This window comes from Echeneis naucrates, chromosome 13 (assembly GCF_900963305.1).
Source record: "Echeneis naucrates chromosome 13, fEcheNa1.1, whole genome shotgun sequence".
In the NCBI taxonomy this organism is placed as follows: domain Eukaryota; kingdom Metazoa; phylum Chordata; class Actinopteri; order Carangiformes; family Echeneidae; genus Echeneis; species Echeneis naucrates.
In genome coordinates this window covers 13,119,628-13,147,615 of record NC_042523.1, presented here as the reverse complement: position 1 = coordinate 13,147,615, position 27,988 = coordinate 13,119,628, and the positions used below count along the sequence as shown (strand labels likewise).

The 27,988-nt window shown below is 40.5% G+C and overlaps 1 protein-coding gene across 5 annotated transcripts; it reads right to left on the bottom strand.

Moving 5' to 3' along the window:
• Positions 1-27,865, bottom strand: prkd2 (protein kinase D2). 5 transcript variants are annotated; one of them, XM_029516829.1, is made up of 19 exons: positions 26,971-27,865; positions 9,315-9,453; positions 8,798-8,929; positions 8,452-8,657; positions 7,985-8,168; positions 7,821-7,892; positions 7,633-7,650; positions 7,300-7,459; positions 7,105-7,216; positions 6,257-6,334; positions 5,856-6,174; positions 5,540-5,592; positions 5,356-5,428; positions 4,942-5,048; positions 4,074-4,235; positions 3,736-3,834; positions 3,307-3,574; positions 2,693-2,778; positions 1-1,928 (listed from the first exon to the last, which is right to left on the bottom strand). In XM_029516829.1, exons 1-19 carry the CDS (start codon positions 27,292-27,294, stop codon positions 1,704-1,706), a joined length of 2,817 nt encoding a protein of 938 aa, XP_029372689.1. In that variant the 5' UTR covers positions 27,295-27,865; the 3' UTR covers positions 1-1,703. The 5 variants fall into 5 exon arrangements, with proteins under 5 accessions (XP_029372689.1, XP_029372690.1, XP_029372691.1 ...); XM_029516830.1 differs by having other exon boundaries at positions 8,458-8,657; XM_029516831.1 differs by lacking the exon at positions 7,633-7,650.
• Between the last annotated feature and the right edge of the window lie 123 nt (positions 27,866-27,988).

The following is a 27,988-nucleotide window of genomic DNA, read 5'->3' as shown; positions in this document are numbered from 1 at the left end:
TGACAGCTGTAGAAGCATTTTGTTTATATGCAAGCAAAGATGCATTTTACATCAAGTCTATTTTGCAAACTCTCATAAGAGAATCCATGAAATCAGCCCTAACATCAGTAGACTTTAGAAGAAATTACAGTCGGTATGTTTAACTGATTCTTAGACAGGGAAAAAATAAGTCAGATTCTGAGTAGAAAGTATGTATTTTCAGCTAAAAATATCTTTAGTTACAATGACAGTCCTTGCTTCTTAAACATATTGCTGAGACAAAGCTGTCTGTCTGTAAATAAGCCAAAAACTCAAGTGGTAAATCATCCTCATGTTTCTCTTCCTTTTCATTTTTGCATGTCAATTCATTATATGAATAATACCATAAATAACATTTCCAGGAATATTGTTCAAGGTTTGTATTCTCTGTTACAAAGGCTGGGGTCATCCCTCAAACATGTTATACACAGTCTACAAATATTTGACAACTACATTAAGTTCAGGTTACACACGTGTATAATAGACCATCATAACTACAGTATCTTTGTATTGTATCTAAACAACTCTACTTCACAGAAACATGCACCATATTGACACGACAGTTTGTATATCATTCAAATACATACAATCTCGAAAAAATCTAGTTTAGTAAACAAAGCGCTTACGTCATAGTGAGAGGTCTGGTCTTGCTAAAAGAGATCCATCCATCTATCTTCTAATCTTCAACATTATGTGAATCTTACACACAGGCAGCCGTGGTGACATCAGGAGTGACTGACCGCAGTTACAAACAACTGCTTGAAAGTCAGCAACAGCAAAAAGTAATTTCCAACATTCAACAACAGGTGTTGAGGCTGATGTTGTCTCCTGTATCAGCTGCAGGTAGAGAACATTAAAGGCTGACGGTCATTGTAAACAGCCTGGACGTCAGTCAATTTAAACCTACCATACAATGTTTAATGACATATTCCCTAAAAGCCTCCGGTGGTTCAAAACTGCAGTGGTAATTACTGTTGCCAAATCAATACTTCCAGTTTTCAGTAGAGGACGTGAGTTTATGGGAAGACATTTGTGAATACAGATGGGCTTGATGCCATTAACTGCACATTAGTAATTACCGGCACAGAGAATGTCTTTTGTCACTTTAGTGCTCTCCGGCACTAAAAAGAGATTGAACCTATTTTTTACAGAAAGACCTGAGAAGAACTGTAATTCCAGTCATTCCATCTGAATGACCCCTAAAACAAGCATAGGTTATGCAAATTTTAAGCTGTTCTATTTCAAATTTACTTTCAAAAGTAAGAGTGTGTTTTTTTCTACTTTTTATCTTAATTACCGGTGGTGAAATGGCATTTCCTGCTTTGCTGAAGTGGTTCTGTAGTGAGAAAGAAAATACAATGCTTTCTTTTTATTTGTGTGGCAAAATATTATTTCAATTTTGATTCAATTTTATTTGGAAAACTAAATTGTTAAAATTTGAAATAAGTAGAAGGAAATTTTGATGAAACCTGTCAAGACAGAAGAAAGTGGTTTTGTTGATGTAAGGCACCCAGCAGATGTTGTGCTATAAATGTCTTACCATCTGGTCACTACAGTTATCTCAACCACATTAGTCTTTGCAACTTAATATCTCTGTCAGAGGTCAGCCAGCTCATTCTCCCTCTCCGCTCTTTCCTCTTTCTTAAACAATCTTGAGTCATCTGTCTCTCTGGCTCTCTCTCCTGTCAGAGGATGCTGACCCTTTCAGTGAGGCCTTGCACATCAGCATCCTCCCCGCCCTCCTCGTCGTCAGAGCCCGGCGCAGGAGGAGGGGGCACAAGATGAGCAGGGTAAGGCAGAGTATGTTCACAGGCAAACATTTGCCAGCGGCTGTCATCGCTCTCATGGGTGATGTAGCGCTCACCGAGTTTTGTTTCTAATTCCCGCAAGTCCAGCCAGGTCTGGTAGTCCTGAAAAATTAGACACGGTATTATCCGCAAAAAGGATGTGAAATTTCTGTTTCGCTTCAGGAGAACTGAAGTTAGACAAGTTAGAAATGTTCAGTGTGCAATACTGAATGATTAATTTCAATTTTGTGTGTGTGCTGGTGTGCATGTGAATTTGTGTGTACCTGTTTGTTTGTGTGTCTGGCTACATGTACAAATAGGAACCTAAATGATCTGATGAGTCCGACTGATTGTTGTTGACTGTTTTCAAGGCAATTATAAATGCCTTTTTTATCCAAGTTAGAGGAGTGAAAACGAGTAGACCTGTGCATATTTGGACAAGCATAGACAACATTTACAACAACATTGGACTGGTTTAACCCCATTTTGTCTAACCATTTCTTAAGAGAAATTTAAGAACTATGCAGTCAATGAAAGCCTATTTTTAATAACTAATCAATCTCACATAAAGTTCCACAACATCAGCTTTGAGCAGTGGTCTTGTTGCATGTTATGAGTCTAGGCTCCTCATATTTAACTTTTCTATAGTGGCCATAGATTTTATTACAGGGTTTATGAAATACCATACCATACTGCACAAGCTGAAGTCTTGTGCAGTATGGCTATACATATGAGATATGACAAAAAAGACTTCTCCTTCTAAGTTTAACTGAGGATCAAAGGAAGTACTGGAGGACGGATAAAATAAAGTATCTGATGGTCTTTAAATGTTGTTGCTTTTTTTCAGTAATATTAGTTGCAGTTGATATGTGCAGTTGATATGTTACCTGTAGATATGAATGGCTGAGACTCTTGTCCACACTATAGCGTTTCCTCATCTTGACTTGGAGCAAGTTGTTGATCAAGTCAATTGCTGGAAACATTAAGGTTACATATCACTATAAGTAAAGAAACCCACAAAACGGTTAAGAAAAAGTCACCCTTAAAAGTAAGTCATTAATGTCGTGCCTCAACATACTGGCTGCGTTTGAACAAGCATTCCTTCAAAAAGGTGTTGGAGGAATCAAATGAATCATGTTTGACTGTATAAAGTCCCTTCATACTTGTAATGACTTGTCCTGCTTTCTCAGTTTGTCTTACCAGTTTATTAGAAACATCTCACTAAAACTAAAGTAGGCAAATGCGACAGTGCAGAAATAAATCCCCCACTAATGTAATGTTCAATTTAACTGCAGGTAAACTGTTTTAAAACACAAACTGTATTCTCCAAAATGACCTTATTGATGAATCAACACCTGATGGCAGGACTGCTGTTAAAGAGTACACCTAATAAACTAGTATAGTGTACCTAGTAAACTGGACACTTAACGTGTTTCTACTTCAATTTCCTGGTGTTTCAAACAATCACATTTTATTGTCATCCCTGACCCGCTGTATTTACCATCACTGGAGATCTGTTTCCAGGGGTTGGGAGGGTACATGAAGGCAGCATTGTGGATCTGGTCATTGATATCTTCATCCTCATTGAATGGAAACGTGCCACTGAGGCTGACATACATAATAACACCAACTGACCACATGTCCAGTGACCGGTTATAGCCCTGGTTCAGCAGAACCTCAGGGGCCAGGTAGGCAGGGGTGCCAACCACCGAGCGGCGAAAAGATTTCTCACCAATGATCCGGGCAAAACCAAAGTCACACAGCTTCACCTGAGACAGAGGAACAGTGACGGATATGAATACTAACTAATTCAGCATTTGTACTGGTACATAGATGAGAGGAATCATGTTTGAGAGCTGCACTTCAAGTGCCAGGACGTGCTCATTTTAGAGTGTGAAGTGCTTTGTGAATAGTGTTTGTGTGTGTATACCTGGGGGAAGGGATCAGCAGATGCAAGCAGCACATTCTCTGGTTTCAGATCACAGTGAACGATGTTTTTAAAGTGCAGGTGTCTCAGCGCTGCAAGAATCTGCAAACGGATACATACCCACAAAAACACAGGAAACAGAATGAGCACACAACACACCTCTAATATTCACACATGCATGATGTATGATGCAGGAAATACTGATCCTGCAGAATTGATAGGTAAGCCACAAAAAGACAGGAAGTCACTGTGAGTTGTAATTGCCATACACTTAATTCACTTAATACACTTAGTTCATTGTCTACAAAAGAAATCCCTGGTTTACTGGGACGCATACACACCTGTGTAATGAGGAATTTAGTGAGCCTCTCAGGCAATCTGCCTTTCTCACTGGAGAGGATCATCTCCAGCATGTCACCATGTAGCTTCTCCATCACCACAAAGACCTTTTCTGGAGTCTCAAACATACACTCCAGGTTCACAATGCCTAGATGACGTAAACTCTGACAGTGATGGGGGGAAAAACACAACGGTAAAAACCAAAGAAAATCAAATCAGCGTGAAAACATCATGAGGTCAGAGAAATTGATTGCGAAATGGATATATTTCTAAAAACAATGGTTCACAGGGAGATTCCATCACCATGTACTTCACCAGGCGAGTGAGGCAGTTCCTTTTTAGACAGATGAATAAATAAATAAATAAATAAAAGTCAGTAAATCAACAATCAACTGCACTGTCTCCATCTGCTGGTGTTCCTACATTTAAATGTGAGCCTTTACCTGAGTAACCCAGCATTTCAAAATGATGAAAATTAATTGTATTTCTTTTCTTGTCAAGTTATGTTGGCTTTTTATTTCCAATTTATTCTAACATCTATTAATAACCCATATAATGATATAATTTATCACCTGCATGTTTTTGTTGTTTGGTATAAAAATTTATTGTAATCTGTCACACAATGAAAATTTCAACTACTGACTATGAAGTGAGTAATGAAGCCGGATACAAATGTCCCAGAAGTTAAGTGAGGAACTGAGCCATAAATCATATGAGTGCCCACAGAGGAAATGTTTCTAATGATTGATGCTGGAATATAGCGACTCAAGGTCCAACTGAGTCAACACATCATATAAATGTCACTATGGACATACTTATATGGTTGTGTCTGGTTCTGGTCACACTAGAATAATATGTATATGTGTTTACCTGCAGTATGGCCACCTCATTTCTCAGCTGGCTCTCCTGCTTGGTGGGGAAACGAAGCTTGTCGATGACTTTGACTGCAACATCTCTCCCTGTTTTCCTGTGCTTTCCTGATGGAAAAACAAAGATGTGGTTGTGAACTGAACCTCACATATAAACGTATGCTGGGCTCCATTATCCACATTTTGTGATGTTTTTGAAATGCTGCTCCACTGACCACTTTAGTTCCTCACATACTGTATGGAGTAAAATTCCCAAAGAACATTAATGGATTTGTAAATTGTTGAAACTGCCCTTTAAATATCCATCTACTGTCCAGAGCACACATCATGCATATAAGGGCGGAGGGCTTGGATATACCGTTTTCTGTCTTCTTTGCTTTAAATCATTTGGTTTGCCCTTCATAGATCTACATACCTCCATAGACAACTCCAAATTGCCCAGATCCCAGGACTTCATCTGCAAAGATCTGGTACACTGTACCAATATCCTGTGGGGATGTATTAAATACAGTATTTATCACCCTTGATGTAAATAATCAATGAAATGAATGAATAAAATATATTAGAAAAGAAAAAAAAAAACAAAAAAAAAAACATACCACATTCTCTTGGATTTGACTGTTGGACACTGATATGCTAATAGAGGCTTGTCCTGCAACAGACAACAATGTAAAAGTTATACAGTGTCATGAGGTCTTAGGTTTGTAATTACAGAACACTAACTGTTAACTAACTAGTATATACCTATTAATCTAACTGTACATTAAATAATATCAGCTAAAATCTGATATCTCACATGTACTCTGTGGTGCAGCTCCAGCACCAGAAAGGAAAAGTTCAAACAATATATATCATAATATTCAAAAATAATTGTACTAAAAATGCACCACCTACATTTGGCTTCTGTCAACTTACTATGAGTTGTGTTCCCCTCAGCGGGTGGCGCATCCTGAAAAATGACAGGCATGAGGGCCTGACGAATGGCACTCTCCCATGCCTTGGCCACCTCACGACCAATGCCACTGTTCGGTGCCACTTGGCTTGGTGACGGAGGAGTCTGGGGAAGAGTCTGAGGATTGCTGGGCATCAGGGAGGGAAGGGTGTTGGGGTCCTCGCCTACGAAGTAGCACATTGTGCCTGTGATAAGCTCGAAGCAGTGGGGATTGGTGCCCGAGGGGACAAGAGTGAAGTTTCCAGCAGGACGCACCTCCAGAATCTCAGACAGAGGGATTTCCTAGAGTTGGATAGACCATGACGTGTTAACAAAGAAGTATATTTCATGTGAATGAGCATTTTATAGCATTAACTATACTTACCTTGTAGTATTTGTTGGAGGTGTTATTCTGGAAAAGGATGATGCACTTACAGTCCAGACGCCAGTAGTGCCTCTTTCTCTGTTGGGGGTTGAGTTAGGATGAGATGAGTCAGGGCAACAAGGACAAGTCAGGTTGTTGAAGAGTGGGAAAGGGAGAGGACAGAGGGTGATAAATAAGGGGTTTAGATATGGGATTTAAATTCAAGGGTCATCATGGATGTATTTCAGGGTTGGAGGCAATGTCCAGAAGCAGAAAAGCGAGGCCAGATGAGAAGAAGAATAACCAGGAACATGAACTGCAAGATGAGAACGTGGAAAAAAGGAGAAAGAGAAGAGAGACCAAAGAGAATGAACATTAAAGAGTACCAATACAGCCAGAGCATGGAAAAGACTATGAAAGCAGAAAATTTTATCTAAGATATAATATATGTAGAACTGAGGAAAAAAAGGTGGAAAATGGGCTTCTAGCTTGAGCTGACCACACATCTGCTGAGTCCTGTTAAGTTTGGGGAAAGTCAGCAGCATTGTCAATCTCCACCTAATCTTTCTTCCACATGAAAATACACACACATACACACACAAACCTGAACAAAAAGAAAAAAAAAAAAGGCAGAGGCCACATTATCTGGGTCAAAAAACTGTTTTTAGAGGAGCGGGTGGTGAAAGAGAGTAAATTCTTAAAGAAAGCAAAGTAAACAAACTTGCAGCAGTAAATCAGAAAAGAATGGGAAGAAAGTAAGTTGAATGAATGAATCAAGAGGAAACTGACATGAATGCATATGTGCAGCTCCTACAACAGTGACAGGTACTCTGCAATGGTCACATAGGAATAGTGCTTGGTGTTTTTACCAGTGTGTCCTTATTGCTGTAGTGAACCATCCATCCTTCCTTGATAGCTGTACTTGACCGACGGGTTGTCTGCCTCACAGATTGTACCACCCTCATTAACGGGATGTAAACACTGGAAGAAGCAGAATATGTGGGTCTGCGGATCTTAAGTATCATTACTTGTAGCTTTTTTTTTTTTAAATGTTTTCCTCTGACCTCTGATCTCCACTGGTCCCGTCCTGATTGTTGTCGGGAGAGAAGGACCCTGGGATGCTACAGGCCTCATCCGAGTCATCCATTGAAGACTTGTCCGAGTTATCATACTCATTGGTGTAGTCCATGGGCACCTCAGGGTCTGCACTGGGACTCAACATGTCTGAGAGAAAAGAGAAGAAGTGAAGGTTGACTGCAACTTGGACTGAAGTTACAGTCAGTTTTAATTGCTTAAATTCTACAAAAAAATACTACTACTTCTATAACTACTACTACCAGCAAGCTATAAAGGGGAAGTGCAACATAACATGCATACTTAGCACCAATAATACTTACCACAGTTACTTCTGTTGTCTGAGAAGATAAAAACATTAGTGCTAGTGAGTTTCCATCTTGCTAAATAATGTGTTATGTTATGTTATGTAGAGCCTAAAATGGTAAAATCCTAAAGAGAGATGTATGATTTTTCTGAGGAAGTCATAAACAGAGTAAGATCAACGTCTGTCTTATCCATCTTTTCTCACCTCCAATAGTCTCCCCAAGACAGTCATTAGGAATCTTATAGGCACAGCGTTTGTGACAGTTGAACTTGCAGTCTGAGAAGAATAAAGCACAGTTCATTCTGAGTAATATGCCAGATGATCCACTGGATGTCCAGAAATGAGTGTTTCTCTTTGTCTGCACTGACCTTTGCACTGTAAACCCTGCCTGAACAGCCCTCGAAGAAGCCTCTTGCAGTACTGACACACAGTTGGCCGTGTGTAGGAATGAACGGCGAACGTGTGAGGCACCTTCACCTTGCTCATCAGGATCTTGTCCAGGTGAACTGGTCGACCTGTGTAGAAGCGCCGGGCATCACTCGGGGTCCGTGGCTGGCAGAATGGAGGGAAACAAGGATTATCATAATGACACAGATTGTGTGTGAAGAAGGGGATGATAAAAGTCTAGACATATTTTTTGGGTGGGGCGGGCCAATAGGCAACAGAAGCAAGATTCAGCTCCGGAGCATCAACTTTTAAGTCGATAAAGGGACCGAGCTATTTCATATCTGGTCTAGTAATGATTCTCTTTGGCTCTTTTTTGGTCACTACCAACTCTATTAACATGAGGCAAAGGTGTTACATGTGTTCAAATAATTCATTTGCAACAATCTACCTGTACCATTTGTGTGTGTGAGCGGATGAGCATAGCATCTTCTGCACAGGTGGAGGCTGTCCCAACACTGTACACTGACTCAGTGGTGGAAAGACGCAGGGACTGGCTGCTGCTCAAGGAGGTGGTGGACAGACGGCGCTTACGAGCTCCACTGCAGTTGTTTGGGATGCTGAATGCACAGCGTTTGTGGTAGTTCAGTCCACATCCTGCAGATGGCAGAACAGATCCAAGAACCAGCAGAGGGAGCAGCAGATCAGCAGAGCAGGAGGGGGGGACCAGATGGGGTGATTCAAGTAAATGCCCAGGGAAACATATAAATGTCTCTCTATGACTGTGTCTTTCTCACCATCACATTTGAGCCCTTGCCTGACCAAACCGAACAACATCTCTCCACAGTGGTCACAGAAGGCCGGGGCCCGGTATGAGTGAACATTGAGTGCGTGAGGCCGGATCTGGAAATCCTCAGATGTGGCTGCCGCTACAAGATAAAAGGAAGAGAGGGCGTGGACACAATGGGTTTTAAGATACAATCACTTTTCTGTAACTGTGTGGAAAAAAGACTGATGAGATGGATAAGATGGGAACTGGATGGAAAAATAGATATATTTTGTTCCTGATGGGGAAACATTACCGTTTGAAACAATGACACTAGAGATTTGACTTTGAAAGATATTACCTGTAGTAAAATCAGCAGATAAGGACTGATTCTGAGAGTGATGCTGCAGAGTGACAACAGTGATGATAGGGTGATTGTGGAAGAAGCAAGAAGGAAGGAAACTTACTGTATATGTAAATATGGGTATCTTGTACGGTAATGGCACATGATAAAGAGAAGAGACGAGAAGAGAAGAGGAGTATCTTACCAGAAAGCACCACCTCCACCAGATCTCCCTCCTGAATGTCGCTGGCAGCTTTAACCAATTGTAAAATGTTGTTTGTGGATGTGTCATGCTTGAACAATAAAATCTTGTCATAAATCCCATAGAAGCCACACTCTGGAAACTGGAACAAAGAAGATAATGCAGATATGTAGGTTAGAGGGATTAATCGTAGAGATTATTTAATGATTAATAATGTTGGTACGAAACTTTATATAATCGATAAGTGCTTAATGTCAGCACTCAACAATACAAACAATCTTGTTGTCTGTCAAATGTTCCGGTCAAGTCACCATTTCAGGATACCAAACTGGTATCTTACTAAAATGTCAGTTGGTTTATTAATCAAAAATATATGTATAGATAAAATGATGCTGCCACAGACAGATTTGACTGTCTTATGAGACATGAAAAGGGACAAAAAGCCTAAAATGCAGGAGCATGAAAAATAAACGTGAAGGAAAAAATGGCGACAGACTTTTCAATTGAGACCAGAACCAGAACGTTGGACTTTGTCGGCCCATCCAATCTTTTCCAGCAACCATCCTAAACAGTCCCAGCCCTCCCTGCTGTTTCCATTTTTCCGTTAAAAGTTGGAAACATCTCATTGAGCACACTGTGAGCAGAGAAGATGTAGAGACATTCCTGTGTAAAGGACAACGCAGGAATGTCTCTTTGTTCACAAATATAAAACATCACTGCATATCCCTGACTGATCCGACACACACAGGCACACAAGCATACTACCAGACACATTACCACTGATATACAAGGGACACTGGCTGAATTCCACTAATTGAGCAACTTGGTCAATGTGGAAAGGGAGACAAAAGGAGAAACATTATCCTATCTTCTCTCCGTTTATACACAAATACACACCCATATACTTGCGCACTCACACAAGTGTTGCCATTAAGCTCCTCCTGAGATATGAAGCGATGAGGCCATCAATCATAAGCGGAGCAAAGGGAAACCCTGCTCTTCTGAATAGCTAATACTGTCTGTTCACTTCAGTGCCCACACCACACAGGACACCACAGGTAGAGCTTTAAAATTAATTTGTCTTTTAGCAAACACATGAGACATGGTAGATGGAGCAGAACAGCAAGAAGAAAGAGAACACACACACACACACACACACACACACAAACACACATACATCTCTCTTGTTGTTTTTCTCATGTCAGTGTTAAGATTCTCCATCTGGCCGGGCTCTAACTACTTACAGGAAGAGGAACCCTGGTCTCCACCTTGGAACGACACAATGACACACATTCACCTCCTCCTCACTTACCAACAGACACACCCTCCTTACTAACAGCAACACACACACACACACACATCCTATTTCCCCCCCATTTCCCTTCTTCTCTCCTGAACACACATACACACTCCGTCCTGCTGTCAGCTTCCCAACAGTACCTCCACAGCACCACATCTGAAATCCAGGCCTGGATTGTCCTGCTGCCAAGCCACACAGTGAGTACACGCCCCACCGGTGGGCTACTGCCACTGACCACACAGTCAACAACAAGACACAAAAAGCCCAGTGGCCTTAACAGCCATTACATGCATTTACAATTCAGAAAGCCACATACATAGAGGTAGAACAAGAGCAAGAGGAACTCAAACCCTGGCAGTCGAACAGTGTGCCAAAGGAGTGGAGCAAATAAGAGTTTATTCTACTATTTACACAATGCCGTTTGGTTTAGCATGTATATTGTGCAAAAACAGAAGAAGGATTACAGTTGACACAATGGAAGATGAGTCAATTAAGAGATGAATAGAATATTGAACTAAATGTACACCTTTCTTATACCACAGTTAGAGCTGTCTCACACTTTAGTTAATGTTTCTGTGACTGCAATAAACTGAAATAAGTAGCGAAAAGCACAACTCAGATTTTATCATCTGAAAAAGTTGAAAAGGTAAATTTTCTAGCATTTGTTTTGATTTGAACACTCAAGTTAACTATTCCTTAACTCCTCGGTAAGTCATTTGCTACTAAAAGCTTTACTAAGTCCTCCAACTGTGTTTCTTCTGTTGGATGATGCTGGAAACGTGCATTTTTTCCTTGGGGCTTAATGTGGTTAGGTTTCCATGCACAGAAAAGGCACGTTTTCAGTTTACACTGGAAGAGGGGGGCCAACTAGGAAGTTTATTCCAGGACCAGAGCGACATGGTTGTTCTGGACAGCGGAGATTAATTACAATGCCAAGAGAGCAATTCAATCGGACGGTCATGTGGAGTACATTGTATGTAAATGTTCACATGCAAAATATATATGTTTGGAATTGGAGGCAGGCATGGGTACAGCTTTTGGGTTAAGTAGTAGTGTGTTATATGGTGCATTTCCATTGAATTGGATATGTGCCGCAGTGAAAAAATGTCATGTGAGCACCTCGAGTTGAACTCCCTGAACTGGTTTGCAGGCTTTGCTTCATTAGTGGTGATCACAGAATTTAAAAAATTCAGCAACTTAATGTTTTTCCAAAGTCATCAACTATTTTTCTGAATAATACATAAAGCATGCATTCAAATATTTTTTGGGCCATGTTTTATAATATTTCCAGTCAAAACCAACAGTGGAAGGCCTGTGGAGTATTCAGACTTCAGCAGGGATAGATATGCTCATGATTTTTTATAGGTTTTCGCTGCTGTGGAATGACTGAGGAAACAAAAAAAACTATAATCTCCATCATACTGGAGTGGAGGCAGACAGCCCAGAGATGGATAACTAAAAAGAGACCCAGATGAAGCCAAAATATTGGTATGTCAAGATAGACCACTGGCAATATGTGAGTTAAAAAAAAATCTGTTTTTTTAATTGTTTAGCTGTCTGTTGATCCGTTTTTGTTTTTTCCTGGTTTCTGCTCAAGGTTTCTACCTCTACCCCAATAGATTTAGATAATAAAGACATTAATAAGAAGAGAGTCCAAACTTGAAAACTCATAAGTTCTCTGACAGAAATAAATCACGTAATAACCCATAATGCATCAGTACCAGGGACTGCCACAAATAAATCCAACTACTGCCCCTTGTAATTACAAACACCCACAGAGCCCTGCTCAGAGAGGACTGATCTGCTCTGGCCAAATCCACAAACAAGCCTCAGCCTAAATCATGTGCAAAACCTTTTCAATGCCAGCCTTTCTGCTATGAGCCCCACTGTTTCTGGTTCTGCTCACTTTCATAAGCAAGAAACAAGGTCATATCATCCTTTGCCAGCTGTCCAACACATGCACAATACACTGACCGCAAATGCAGCTGCCACGTCTGTGTGGACCACATGTCTTTACAGCTCTTCTGAAAAGCAATATATTCCAACTCCCCTAAAACCACATTTCCTTCTGTGAAAAATTACTATTTTTCTCCTTTTCTTCTCCCACTGTTTCACTTTCTAGCTAACGCACAGGGTGGAAAGTGCATAAAAGCCACACGTTACTTCTGTCTGTGTGTGAACGTGGTGAAAAATGTATAGTATTTGCCTTGCAATTTCATCATATCTATATGTTTGTATGCAAACTTTATACTGGCTATGTGGGCCGAGGTTAGGGGTGTGGTCGCAGGAGACTATAAATGTGCATGTGTGTGACGACTGACTACAGATGAAGAGCTGGCTGTATTATCATATGCACTGTAGAATAGAGTAATGTGGTTTGCCTGGAGACAGGGTTGTGTCTGTAGCTGCTTTCTTTGGGTTACCAGGGATCAGGTTTCCTTGTGTTGCCTGTACTATTCCTGCAGCTCTTTGCGCCAATGAAGCCATTATGAGTGAAATGACTTATGGACTAGGCTTTCTTTATCCCCACCCCTCCCCTTGTTTCCCCATCGCTCCTTTTTTCCTCTCTGGTACTCTGTTCACAACTTTTCTTCTCCAGAATCCAACTTTCCTTGTCATCCATTTCTCCTGGTCTTTCTTTCTTATTCTTTGAGGTACTTGGAATACAAGCAACAGAAAAATGTTAAAGAAAAGCAATCTGTCATCTTTTCTTCAACACACTTTCCACTCCCTTCCTCACAAGCTGATGCAATGTTGAGGCTGGCCAGCAGTGGTTTCCTGACTAATGACTTCATTAGCCTACTTTATTCAAATGTTCAGTGATGTGTTTAGCAGTGAACATGACACATTTTTCTGTGGGAGCAGACTGAGAACAGAGCACAAGAATCTAAAGCTCTACACAGCACATAACAGAGAGAAAAGGGGCTTTAAAGACTCGTTATCTCCATTTCTCTGTCATATCTACCCATTTCAGTCAAGTGCATTTGTTGTCTAAGCCTCTCTATTAATAGCTATAACTATGGATCTATTTGAAGCTGCAATAAATAGTTGATTAGGTGAAACAAAGAAAAACTAATTAGTATACAATTTAATACTTTCAATTCATCGTTGTCTGGCTGTGATAGGCAGTTTCTGATGTACTAGATTTTTTATGTGTATTTTTTCTTTATGGAGAGTTTGAATTCAACTAGAGAGATTTTGCTACAAGAAAAAAATGTCAAATATGATATGTGGTTGCAGACCAGAGATCTTATCATTGCAATCTCTGTTTTCTTGACACACTTTGATTGTACAACAGCCTCACATACAATACCTGTCACAAGTTACTGTTTACAAAGTTGCACACTGTTTACATATTTACGGGGAAGGACACAACTTTTCTTTGAACCATTTGTGTTTCTTAGTAAGCTACACAAATAAAAAGCTACTTATGAGATACACTTTTCAGCTGAACAGTCAGTGATCCACAGGCTCTGATGGAGTTATTGGGCAAGTATTCAACTCGTTGCTGGCCACATTATCATCACATTAAACAGTGAAAGTTGATACCTTCTCTGTGTGCTTTTGCTACTGTCAATAACATCAATGAAGGCAAACCCCAGATTAGTCGCTTGGTCTTTATTAAAAACATACATTCACATAAAAGGCTCCACGATACTTGAAAACAAACAAAAGAAGTGATATCCCTTCGTGTGTACACACCAGACACAAAAACATCTTTCTCTTCATATTGCTGTGATGTCATGGAGTGAGGGCTTTTGTGTGTGAAATTTGAGTGCAGACACACTGTATTCAAAACACACACACATTTGATGCCGTTTCCTTTCCTCTGTCCTCATATTGTTTGTTCATTTCCTTGTCAACCATCATAGCCTTCGGTCATATGATGCAGGTCACAAGAACAGAGGTGGAGTTAGATCTTTTGTCTGAGGTGCAAAGGGGCAGACGGACTGTGACCTGTATGGTATGAAACGATTTGCTTTATGGTCGCGTTGCCATACAACTATTTAGAAGCAGGTTATTTTAATAACTTCTCATAATACAGACATGGTCTGAAAAATGAACAAATGAATCCTGTTTTATTTGTTAAAACATAATAAATGAAAAATATAAGAGATGTAACTACATGTAACACATGCACAACTGCAGCATTTTGCTGTTATTCTTCACACCTCAGCAGAAGGTTAGCATCACTTCATAAAAGTGCTGATACCTACACCCAAGGAGCCGCACTGTCCAGTCAAGTGAGTTTCATTTCAACCTCAAGGGTTTGTCAAACAGTTGTAGAGTAGAGCTAAAAATAAACCCTTTTCATATAAAGACATCAGGTCTGAAGAATAATTTTACAACCCGCTCAGAAAGGCACTTGCTTCTGCTTTTCATCCTCCCCATCACTTCCCCTGCAGCAGCTCAGCATGAGCCATCACCAAGCTGCACATCATATGTAAACACACATACACAAACATACAAAACAACAGCTTATGCAACAGCTTCAGTACCATCTGACAATATCTGAGGAGTTCATGAACAAAGTGCACTTTAGTTGAAGGATGCACCACATAAAGAGAAATTCTCCATGAACTCACAAATAAGAAACTTATCTGTCTTCCTTAAGGTTGGTGCCCCACTGGACTATTCCATTCATCAAATAATATATTGTTTATATTTATTCATTCAATATGTAAGAGTACTGCCATTAATAGTAGTTATTATTGTGTATTATTGTCTTGATTAGTATTCACCATATTGTCAGTATTAATGTTGCCCCCCCATCCCCCCACACGCACAGGAAACTGCAACTATGAGCATGTGGTTTCTAGAGTTTCAAAGGTGTAAAGTACTACATAAGTGAGAACATCATGTGCATTTGAGGAAGAAGAATAATGGCATGTTATATATAAAGTAGAGGTTACAGTCAAAGAAAATCTGCACTGTGTTGAGACATATTTTAAAGAAGTACATTAGCTCCTCATGAAGCTTATGTTACTTACGTAGGATATTATATCAGTCATCAGTCAAGAGTAACTTGACTCTTGAACTTATTCATCAGTGGATGCAGAAAAAAAAGGTATAATTTCTTGGTTATGTGGCAGAATCATTTCAAAATGGTGCTGGCAGTGCAGCTTAAGTGCCCCATTCTGGAAAGATTGAGGAATTAACATCGTAATGGAATAAAAAAAATATTCTCAAAACATTTTAAGCTTTTCAGATGTTGCTTAACTTCTGTGAACATGCAATGAACAAATTGGAGGAGGACAGCTCTATTAGGGAATGACAGGGGCTGAATTTGTGTTTACAAAGTGCGGCATGTTACAGAAACACTGCAGCTCTGCAGTGATGACAACACAGGATCAACAACCAAGAATCAGCGCGGATTAAACTGCGATGTATGACACTGCACACTCAGCTCTGTAAACACAGTGACCTCTACAGCCTTACATGGTGCTCCACACTGATGTGTGTCTGCAACAGAGGCTGGTTATCACAACAGGAACCCGATCGAGCCATTTTACAGTCAAGAGGAAACACGCTGCATCCCCTCAAACAACAGACATTGTTTAAACATCCACGTCTTACTGTGTAACAAATCGCTAATTCGTCTGCCAACGTGTGTGCATGCTCACACTCACAGTCTTAACCACACACACCCAACCTCAGGGATCATGTGAAAGCTTAGAAGTGGAGGTGGTTATGCTTTTCCATTAGCATAAACCATCCTTCTCCTTTGACACATGGCCTTATTGTTGGCCCTCAACTGCTGCAATCTTTATTAACAAGTCAGGCACGGGACTCAGAAAGAACCATCCCACCATTCTGAAAGTGATGAAGTGTTTAATGAGGGGTTGCTGTGGTAACAGGCATGTAAAGACGTCAATGATCTGCTCTCATTAACTCCTGACAACAACTTGGCGCAACACAGGAATTTTTGCCTTTGTGCTCACAGCATTAGTGATGGAACAAATGTGTTAGTGGCCCGGCAGTCTATTTTTATCTCCAGTGAGGTCACATGCTTACGAAGGGATGGAGCTGACAATAGAAATGCCAGCCATCCCTGCCCTCCTTGTGCCCTCAGTCACCTGAAGAGTCCACACTACACACCATGCTGGCTTTTAAGAAAACAAAGACTCGTCAAAAATGTGTGTCTATGCTGTAACACATCATAGCAGAATGTGACAGTTCTGTACAGTGAGGGCCAAGCTGAAGTAGTTTAATACCTGTGACGTCAGCAAATCGTCAACAAGGACAGACACAACAAAAGAAGATAAAGTGAGGATGAATCACCGTGGAAAGTGTATATAAGAACAAGAAGGAACAAGAAGTGAAAAGCAGCTGGACACATAGTCACAATGCTTTCATGATGTCATAAATGTAATAACACATTCAGTTACATAGTCATTGACTGTAGGCCTGTCCACATGCAGCAACCTCATACAGGCACACCTGTGATCAGAGGTGAATGTTCTGAGCCTTCCTGTTTCTGCTTGTCTGTTCATTGCTTTCAACTCTCCTCATATAGAAGCGGCATGAACACACACAACCACAAAAGAAATGTACTTGTGTGCAACAACTTTGTGTGAGGTTCAAAGCCAACTGACAGCTTGTGCTGCATGATGTAGTTTATCAATGGAAATGGAAAGTTTCTTTGCAAGCAAATATTAAAGGCCAATTGCAAAAAAGCTTCTATCTTCCTGTATTTGACGCATTTCCGATTAAAATGTGGACATGGGAGAGTGACAGTTGGGTTTTGTTGTTTTTCTTTTTTCTTTTTTGGTGCACTGACAGGGTAGCTGAAAAGAATCTGGTGAGCCCAGAATAAATCAGACCTTAAGTCTTTCTAAGCCTGTATTTTGAAATGTCACTTTTAATTTCTAATTACGTGTGAATCACATCTGTAAAAATTCAAATTTTTCAATAACCATTTTCTTTAAAAATAAAAATGAAATGAAATGAGCTCTACAGTGTGGCCAAGCCAGAAACAACAGGTAAGACAACTGCACTGTACAGTATATTTTTCCTTTCTATTTTTCCTTCATGTCTTGTGGGCATGTGTGTATGCATGCATGCGTGTGTGTGTGTGTGTGTGTGTGTGTGTGTGTGTTATCTGAAAGACTGAAGCGGAGAATGTAAACACACATGACAGCAGCAAACACTACAAACACATAATGCAACAGTGACAATGTGAACATTATAAAAAATGGACTCCTGAACACAAAATACTAACATGTATATCTGTGGATGCAGGTCTTGCATGAAATGGTAAAAACCCATCAAACAGAAGAAACACAGTCTGGGTTTCACATAAAGACACTGTACCCACATGAACACTGTATATAAAGAAACGGGGAAAATGAGATGCATGTTTTCTGCACAACTACAATGAAGCTCTGAGCCCTATGTGCTTATGAAGAACTTGGCAAAGAGGGCAAAGACAAACATATGCATGTGCACACACATAAAAAGGAGTGTGTGACAGCTAAAAAACTGAAAGGAAGTAAAAGTACAGGTTGACTGAAGTGGACAAAGTCGACTGTGTGTGTGTGTGTGTGTGCATAGTCTCAAACAGAAGCTCGGGGACAAAGCATCTAATTCTGTTCCCAGCATCAAGAAGGACGAAGCGGTAACATGAGACCCGTGACCAGGCATGAGAAAGGGGCCTGGGGATAAAGGAGACGCGCATCACTTTTCTGAACCAGCCTTTGTTGGGAGCAGCTTCTTCCGCCATCTGCCCCCACCATCCTCCTCCCCTTCCACCCCCACCTCTTTCCCTCTGCCTCTTCCTGACTCGCTTCTGCACAGGTAAACTGATAGGAGCCTTGGATTCAGTTCAATTTGTTTGGGCCTTCATATAAGAGGAGAAGTGATGAGTAGAGAAAAAAAAAGATGAATGAAAACCAAATGAGTGCTGTGTACTAAAATTACTTTTTTAGACTTCTTTGTGTTTTAGTATTAAGTCCCACAGTTTGGGGCAGACAGATTTTTGAACCAAGGTTTGGTTCATACAAATGCTACAAGCATTCATGGTTGTCTGGACATTTGTTTAGCAAATTACAACTTTAGACACACTATATATTTTCTATCTATATAATATTTTATATTCATTTTTGTATATTTAACTTAAACATTTTGGAAAAACTAAATTTTTCCCAAAACTTTACATTCTGCTGAAATCATTGAAAGTTCAAGTTTTAATTTTACAGCATGTTGTGAGGTTCCAAAATTAGGCAGTTTGCACAATTTCAGAAAACTGCAACAACATTAATAATATTTAAAATAGGACGTGTAGTTCTTTTGATTTAAATAGAACTAAGGTTAAAGAAAAGTAAAACTAACTAACTGACTTACTAACTAACTAACTAACTAAACTTAAATAAATAAATGATGAAGGAAGTGTTTTTTGGAATTAATGTAATGAAGCCAGGTATATTATAATTACATTATCATGCACCCTGAGGACCGGGGCTATCTATTTGGCGAAATTACACCTAATAGAAAAAACTATGTACCTGTGCTTATATGTGCTTAAAAATATTTTCTAGGTTAGATATTTCACTCTGGCGCATCAGTTCAGTACAATTGCCAGCCAGTAAAAAATGGGCAGATACTGTTTGCTCATGTTTGGAAAAACTGCAGCATAGTCAGATGTGTTTCTATCCAAATGCAAAGGCAGGAACAGCTACTTTCCAAAAAGTCAAAGAAGCAAATGAGCATCAGATTCCATAAATTACTAACTTTGGGAGAAAGATGGAAAATGATCTGTGTGGTACTGTGACTTCAGTGACTGAGGAGTTTGCCCCTATTATCATTGCAACGATAAGTACACCACTGAATTTTTGTTGATGTAGCAATAACACACAGTGCAGCAAAAACGGCACACACAAAAGAAGAAATGACAACAGGTCCCTTATTATACTAATTTCCATCACATGTTCTTTGGGTTTTCACCTTTGCCACCAGGGTGAAATCATCTATTTTGCATAATTTCTCCTTAAAGTGCAACATTTAGCACTACCTAAATGTACATCAGCTTCTTACAGAGGTCAGAACTAACAACACTAATAGTTACAGTACAGGTCAAAAGTTTGGACACACCTTCTCATTAAAATGAATAGGAAAGTGTGTCCAAACTTTTGGCCTGTACTGTACATATGGTTCAATAATTACATTTTTTCCTCAGAATTAATTTAATCATCCTCCTCTCCTTTATGTTGATCCCAACTCCACATATTTGCACTCTTCTCATCTCTGCAATGTGCTGGATGGCTGCACAATGAACTTGTCATGTGATAAACCTGCGGTTTCATTTATGGGTTTGGGCTGTTGTTGTTTCAGCTCTTATCCTGTTTTCATCATTTTGTGTAACTGCACTGGCATCTACATGACAATTACTTTCAATTACCCCTGATTACTCTGACGATATGTCAGAGTAAATTTACTCTGACATATCGTCAGAGACATAAACTTTGGTTTATTTGACTCATCGTATGTAGCTTTTTGGATTACAAGAAGGTAACACAAGGAAAGTGGAAGTTTGTAAATTACTGAGGACTTTTTGAGATTTCAGGACTGTGACAGTGGTAACATTACAGCCTATGTGTAACATGATCCCTTTAATAATTCTGGTCATATCCTGCACTATTGTAGAGATTCCTTTAAGCCTGTGTTAAAAACTGACGGCCAGACATTACTCTCCACCGACTTTCCTTCAGTGTTGATGTCATGTGTTTATCTAATGAAGTAAGACTAGTTTTACCATTTCCCCTCAAAAGTGAGTGTCCTCTGCATGCAGACACACGCACACACCTCTCACAATGTGTCTATGCCACACTAAAACATGAAATACTGTTTTTCTATTTGATCATGTAAGAGCTCACTAGGCTTAAGTATCTGCCTCCTTTGAAATCATTATCCTTTGTTTTAGAGGCGGCACAGTGGAGCGGTGGTCAGTGTTGTTGCCCCACAGCAACAACGTCATTGGCTTGATTCCCAGATCTGGAGGAGCTGTGTAGAGTTTGTTTATGTCCTTCCTGTCCCTGCAGGGGGTTCCCCACAGTCCAAAGGCATGTACGTCTGGCTTAACGTGTGACTCTTCGGTGTGTAAATGATTATTTGTCTCTGTATGTCAGTCCTGCAATGAACTGGCGGCCTCTCCCGGGACACTCCACCTTCGTTTGAGATGCTGGGTTTGACTCTAGCACACCCCACGCCCATGACAGGTAAGTGGTTGAAAATAAAATAAAATGGTTTTCTTTAGTAATGAGGATTAAGAACCAAAGAAGTTACACAAAGTCATATCAGGTCCTTATAAATAATTACATTTTCAGGTAAGCGTGTGTGTTAACTGGTCTTCTGCGGCCTCTGAATCTCTCTATGTAACCAGCTGGGACAAGCCTTCCCTGTGGTTACATTTCACCAAATGCAGCTCAGCGGTTTCCAATTGGATTATGGCACAAAACCGTTTTTACCAATGCTAATCACTGGATTAGTATCATGAGGTCTCCTTTGCTAACAACAAGAGAAGGAATGCACGGGTCTGTAGAAATACATGAGGCAAGAATGGTGCTGGCCTTAAAGGACAGTTCCACTTTATTAGAGCTTGGCTCTCATTTTGGACAAAAAGTTGGAGTGAATTCAGGTGGGACAAGAACCACCAGCTTTCAAACTATCAGACAATTTTTCTTGAATGTTATTTATAGTGTTGTCTACTATTATCTCACACAGGAAGACTGTGGGAGACATTTTCAGACCTACGTCAAGTATAGTAGGCCAAAGTCTGTCAGAAGCTGGTCAGTTTGGATAAAAAAATAGCATCCATCTTTTTCTCTTCAATTTATCTAATATGTTTTGACAAAGCAAATTTGATCAAACATCTAATTGCTTTGCTCTTCTTTTGTTGTCTGATCCTCTGAGCTTCCTAGTTTTATATGTCTTTGGTCATTTTCTGTCTATCTGAACCCTTTTATATCAATTTGTAATTAATTCATATATCTTTGATACTGGTATGGCAATTATGTCCAAAGGACTTTATATCTGTTTTTTATATCTCCTAAGAAGAGGAAGACTGTCACTTCAAACAGAAAGTCAGGCTCACACACCCTCCACCCTTTAGGGGACTTTGATTTTTGCAAAGCAAACTTGCACAGTAGTCTGTCTATGCCAATTACCCTCTAACATATTAGGTAGTGTTACAGATTTGATCTTTTCCCATGCTGAAGTCTATTGCTGTATGTCATTTGAGGATCACAATCTCAGCTGTAGCTAAAAATTCAAACACTTCAAATCTCCATCCCACATCTTTTTCTCTCCCTCTGATAAACATCCTGCCACTGGGCCCAGTGTGAGGCAACTGTGTGTGTTTTGAATAATCAAATGTCCTTGCACGGACTTAGTTTCCCTTGTAGTACACCCCCAATGGCCAGAAGATACCCTGCACGGTCAGTCATACAAAACTGTTCCACTACTATGCAAATTAACACACACAAATTTGGGAACCAAAACTGATCTGCAACATTGAAAATAACTGGTCTCTCGTTCAGAAGTGAAGTTCATTCTTTTCAGTTTGGAGACTTCGGTTAAAGCTGCTGTGTCTGGTCAGACGATGCGTTATCTTCACTCAGTCACCAAATGTCTAGCTGCCTGATTAAGGTGTGGTCTGTTCTTTCACTTGCATGTCCACCTGCCAGTGTCTTGATAATTGACTTGCATTTATTCATTGGCCAACAAAGGTTTGGGCTGATAAGCATGGTGTATTTGCCCAGCAGCTCTGGCACATACAGGAGGCTTTTTAATAATCCAAGCAGCAAGACAATATCCCCATGACATCAGATGAGGTCGCTGAATGGAAATTCAGGGGACCTCAGCTACAGCTACATTGATCAGGGTTGAAACTCTCTTTTATCTGAAAAACCAGGGCCAAATGTTATTTGTCCCACCATGTATGTATGTGTGTGTGTGTGTGTGTGTGTGTGAAGAACGCATGTGCAAGAAAGTGAGGTCAACAGGAGGTGGTGTGTATGATCCCATTCCCAGGGCCAAACTGCTCCGCCAGGGAGAAAGATAAAGAAACAGCTCCTTCCACAACGGAGGTAAAACAATGGTCAGAGCCGGAGCCCTCCGACACAGCTGTGTGCGTGTGTTTGTTTGTGTATTATTTTGCAGTCTTAACCATTCAAGTAAAGATCAAGATAACTTAAGATGCATTTCCAATATAAGTTTTATTGTAGTTCCACGTTGATAATTTTTAAGTACCAACTGACCTCTTCCTGCAAGTCACATCTTTTGTGAAAGACTGCATGTTCAGCAATTTCTATATAATCTATAAATAAACATATGCTCACTGTGTAGCCGATGTGGAATTTGACACAGCTCGCCGGTTGCTTAATGTATCGTTACTCATCGCAGCTTAATCTGAAGACATGTTCAACAATCCAGTAATGTGACCTCAACAGACACCGATCGGACTCGACATGTTCTCACACGATGACATACTGACACACACAGCAGAACACCCATTGCCGCCAAACCACGACGCTGTGCATCTCATTAATGATTGAATACAACAAGTTGTTGGTGTTGAAAAAACAGAAACTGTTGTGCTGACACGCCTTTTGGGAAACTAGGCCAAAGAGGGAATACAAAGCCAGACCTGCTCATGCACTGTCTTAACACATTGGGGTTTTTAAAATCATAAACCTTGACTTATCACTAATTCAATATTTCTCAGTTCACAAGGAGCATGCTTAATAGTTTCAAGCAGGCAAGGGTGTGAATTTTAACAATTTTTTTTAAAAGGGCAGACAATGGAGAGAAATTTTGACATTGGCAGGGACAGCAATGGCAGTAGAGTGATGAAAAGCAGATGGGATGCTGAAAAGAAGAGGAGGCAGAACAACATGGATAAGGAGAGCAAGATATGCAGAGGAGGTACTACAAAAAAGACACCAGCATTACAGGAGGAGAGTAGGAAGTATGAGAAGGTCAGACAGAACAGAAACGTAAGACAAAGAGAAGAATTAAAAAATAATAATTAGAGAAGAGCAAGCTCATCAAGGAGACAAGGACAAGGAGGTGAGATGAGAAAATGAAATTAGAACAGAGTGAAAAAGAGGAGGCTTAGTGAAGCCTGTAACAGATGAGTAAACACACAGATGCTTCATGCGTGAATGGAGACAGGTCCCTGTTTGCCAGGCCAAATTATCAGTTCTTGTTCCATCAGGAAAAGCAGGTTGAGCTACACAGTTGGAACTTCGCAAATGCGATTGGACAGATAGCCAAGCTAAACGGAAGGCGTGGAAAGTGTCCTAAGTCCTGTTTGTGACTGATGGGGGATTTAGTTTTCTGGCCTGAGAGGTAGATTAGGCTTAATACTCAGGTCAGAAGACTGTAGGCATCAGCAACAGAATGGTGGTAAACTCTGGGCTGATGTCGACAGCCGTAGCCAGGGGAGCCTGTGCTCCTCCGCAAATAAGTGAATGGAAAAACATGCCAATGGAACACAAGACGGGAGCTTGTGAATAAACAGAGCTGGTGACTCACCCTTTCTGGGACGGGAGACATGACTGTGGGCAGGGGTGTGGGGTACCAAACTGCCTTCACTACCCCTCTAAACACACCAATGTATGCATTCATGCGTACACACAGCCCAAATCATGTCACACTCATTTGGCTACACCAGGACAAACTATCTATTGTCCAACCCTTCCACCTAGAGCTGGAGCTCCTAGCAGGGCAGTCGGTTTGTGTTAAGCCATTGTGGGGATTGCTGAATGTGTGTGTAAAACTGGTTTAAAAAGATCCAGTTGTGTCTGTTTTTTTTTTTGTAGAATTTGAGGTACTTTTTTTATTTTCTCCCCCTCTTAGTTTTAGAAAAGTGAACATTAAAAAAAAAACAAAAAACAAAAAAGGAGACAGATGAATGTGCAGTAAAACACAGCTCTGGACACAACTACCTACTCCCAATGGGCCACACTGAAAAACACTTCTGCACTGTTTATCCAGTGGATTGCAATCATCAGTAGACATGCCCCATATTGCTAACACTTAAGCCATGGAGATGCAAATGCAGCAAATAATATATTTAAACCATTGAGCATTATGCTTAAATACATCTGTGGGTTGTTTGTTAAATTAAAAGTTCTATATAATGATATAGAATAGATAGATTGATGATCTATCAATAGATTGTTGTCCCCTTAAAAGTCAATTTAATTTCATTTTCCAGTTGACAAAATTATTGTTAATTAATTTGTATATAAACATACACTACTGGCTAGATAAAGCTCTTCATGAAAACAACACAATATGTGAAATAATTAACCTCTTAATCCAATTTTCTGCGCATCAATAAAAAAAAATTCAGGGTGACATTTTTGGGGATCACCTTCTCTAGAGTTTAAGAGAACATTCTGTGGTTTTGGAGAACAATTTGAACAATGTACTGATTGCCCTGTTGCTATGACAGTGAGGCCTAAGATGTTTAAAACAGTGGGGTAAAAAACAAAAAGAAAGCAATTTTCTAAATTAGATAAACAGATGTTGTTGAGCAGGAACCACAAACTGGTATCCAATGTTTATTTTAAATTCTGCTGTGGAATCAACATTCCAAAAATACAGAAATCATTTGGTCTAGATGGATGCACAATGTACACACAAAAGGGGAAAATGTGCAGGGGTCAACCAAATTTCAAGAGAATGTTTGTTTAAATTACCAGTCCAGACTTGGTCATGCCAACCAACAAGCACTAATTAAGTCACTGAGGAAACACCACACACTTTATATATACAGACATGAATCAATTCTGAGAGGTTTTTATTTACTTATTTACAAGGGAGTTGATTATATCGTGTAGCAGGCTTTTAATCTGATGCAATTACAAGAGGTGTTGACTATCACAACTAACTGCTTTAGTCGATAAAGGTTAGTGTTAATATTTTGTGGTTATTTTCACTTCTTAAAATTAATAAAAGGAACGCCCAGATTTTGTTACAGCTCCACATAGATATAGAAAAAAAGGAAGATGAAAGGGTCCAGATTCATTTCAACAAAGACATAAACATAAGAGTATTGACTCTCTGTCATTCTGTTTCAAGAGAGAAAACACAAAAAAGAGGAAGAGTGAATATGAAGCCAAAAGTGAGCTGGACTATTAGAGACATGCAGTTGCAGTTTACAGTTTCGATGTATTTAATAGACTCTTAATTTGTTCCAAGCATTTATGTTCAAATGAAATAGAAACTGTTTGAAATGTAGCACACTGATCAGAACCTCACTGTGCAGTGTGTCAAACAGATGCTGTGAGCATCCTGCATGAGATACACGGCACTGACTGAACTAAACCAAGGAGATGACAGGGGACCTGGAGGGAGAAGATCGGTAGACAGGGTAAATTCGCAAGAGAGAGTTTGTGATTCTGGAAGATTTGCATTTGTGGGGAGTTTTAGAAAGCTTGCAGATTAAAATACACGGCCAGTTACCACCTAGATGTAGGATTAGATTGTTCTCAGCATGTCTTTTCTTCTGAACGGGCCTATGACCTTAAATCACCATGGCGCAAGTTTGGTGCCCATGCAGCTGAGTGAATTAGTGCTGGCAGTTCACAAATAAAGATCATATTTCCTATAACACCGGTTTCTTCCTGTTGCAAAGAGGATGTCAATAATTCACCTCTCTTTTTTGACAAATATGTTTGACAATATTATTGTCACAGCTCTTTTACCTACTGAGAAGTTCATATTGAGACCCAGAGGCTCCTTATGTTTAACTGTTAAATACAGTGGCGAGAGCTTTTGCATGGTAACCATTTTTATTCTTAGGAAGAAAGAGAAAGAAACTAACTGATGAACAAAGAAAGAAAGAATCATTGAGGCACTAACTAAATGTGAGATACTGTGCTTTTTTGGAAATGCAAAATTCTGAAGCTGCATTGAGAAGTGAAAGAAACTTTTTGGCATCACACAAACCGAACATTCACAGACAGATAGAATCTCTGACAATCGGATTTTAATTGACATTATGGCTTCATGTTTAGCCAGTAAGAGATGAAGTGAAAGTGTCCCTCAAGTGTATGTTTCGCTGCATATAGAGATACGTTTGCATTTTTCCCTCACCCATGGGTGAGCAGCTGGATGAAACTCTGACACTCAGCCTATAACTACTCCGCTCAGCTTTATTTTCCAACTGCGAGAGGAAGAAAAGCTAAGCAGAGCAGAGTCTGTCATACCCCAACACCTTCATTTTCACATGAAAACAGTGTAGTGTCAACAAAGGGATAGGAAAGGAGAAATGCAGAAATGACAGTGATTTACAACTTGAGTACAGGCACAGCAGACACACACACACAGACTCTCTCATACATTTCCTACCTTGGTGTCAACAATGGAGCAGGCTATTTGTTTCACATAGGCCAGGTCAGCAGACTGGGGCATCAGGACAGACTCTCGGGTCAGTCCAATCTGGATGATGAAGGACACCCCTGATGGAGTGGGAGGAACTGAGGGCACTGCAGCTCCACCGAGCCCCTGGCCCGGAGTCAGGTCCATCACAGGGAACCCCCCCTGTGTGGGCACGGAGGGCATGGACATGGGAGCCTGCTGCATCACAGCTGAGCCCGGCGGTGAGGAGCCCCCGGGAGGAAAGAAGACCTGGGCCAGGGCCCCTGAGGGCATACAGGGGCTAGCGTTAGCCATCCAGAGACGCTTTCAACATACACACCGAAGTCTACGGCTGTCAGAAGACACACTTTCATTCAAACTGTCTTAGTGGTCGGAGAAAAGGGCGACATGCTCCTGTGCGCCCCGAGTCCGCCCCCTCCCACCGGATCAAGGGAATAATCCTTCTCCAGGAAGTGCCGCTTTTTCTTCCTTTCACTCGCTTTTCGTCAGACTGCTCTTACTGTCCAGGCATGGCGGGCACGAGCGCTGTGTGGCAGACTCATGGAGGGAAGACACTGAGGTGCTCTCCCTCCTTCGCCTCCTTCGTTTAGAAGAAGTTGTTCTGCGGAGGCGAAAGTCCAAAGTTGGTTGTGAAACTCCCAGCCATAGGAGAGAAAAAACAAAAACAAATGCCCAACTTTGCTGTGCTCTTTCCCCCCTCCCGGCTAAGCTACAAAATGGCTTCCTTAAACAGGAAACTGAGAGAAAGTAGGAGAGCAACAGACTGTACTCCTTTCACGGGTCTTGCCCTGTTTCAGTTTCAGCCCCAGTTGAGTGTTTTTTTTGTGAAAAAGCAGAGGGATCTGTGTGAGGGTAACACCCTCCCCCCCCCCACAGCCGAGGAGGAAGTGAAATGACTGACAGAGGCTGAAGCCAACAGACTCTGAGTCCCGCCCTTCATCTCCCTTCTCCCATCCCTCTCTAACTCTCTCCTTAATTTTGGGTTATC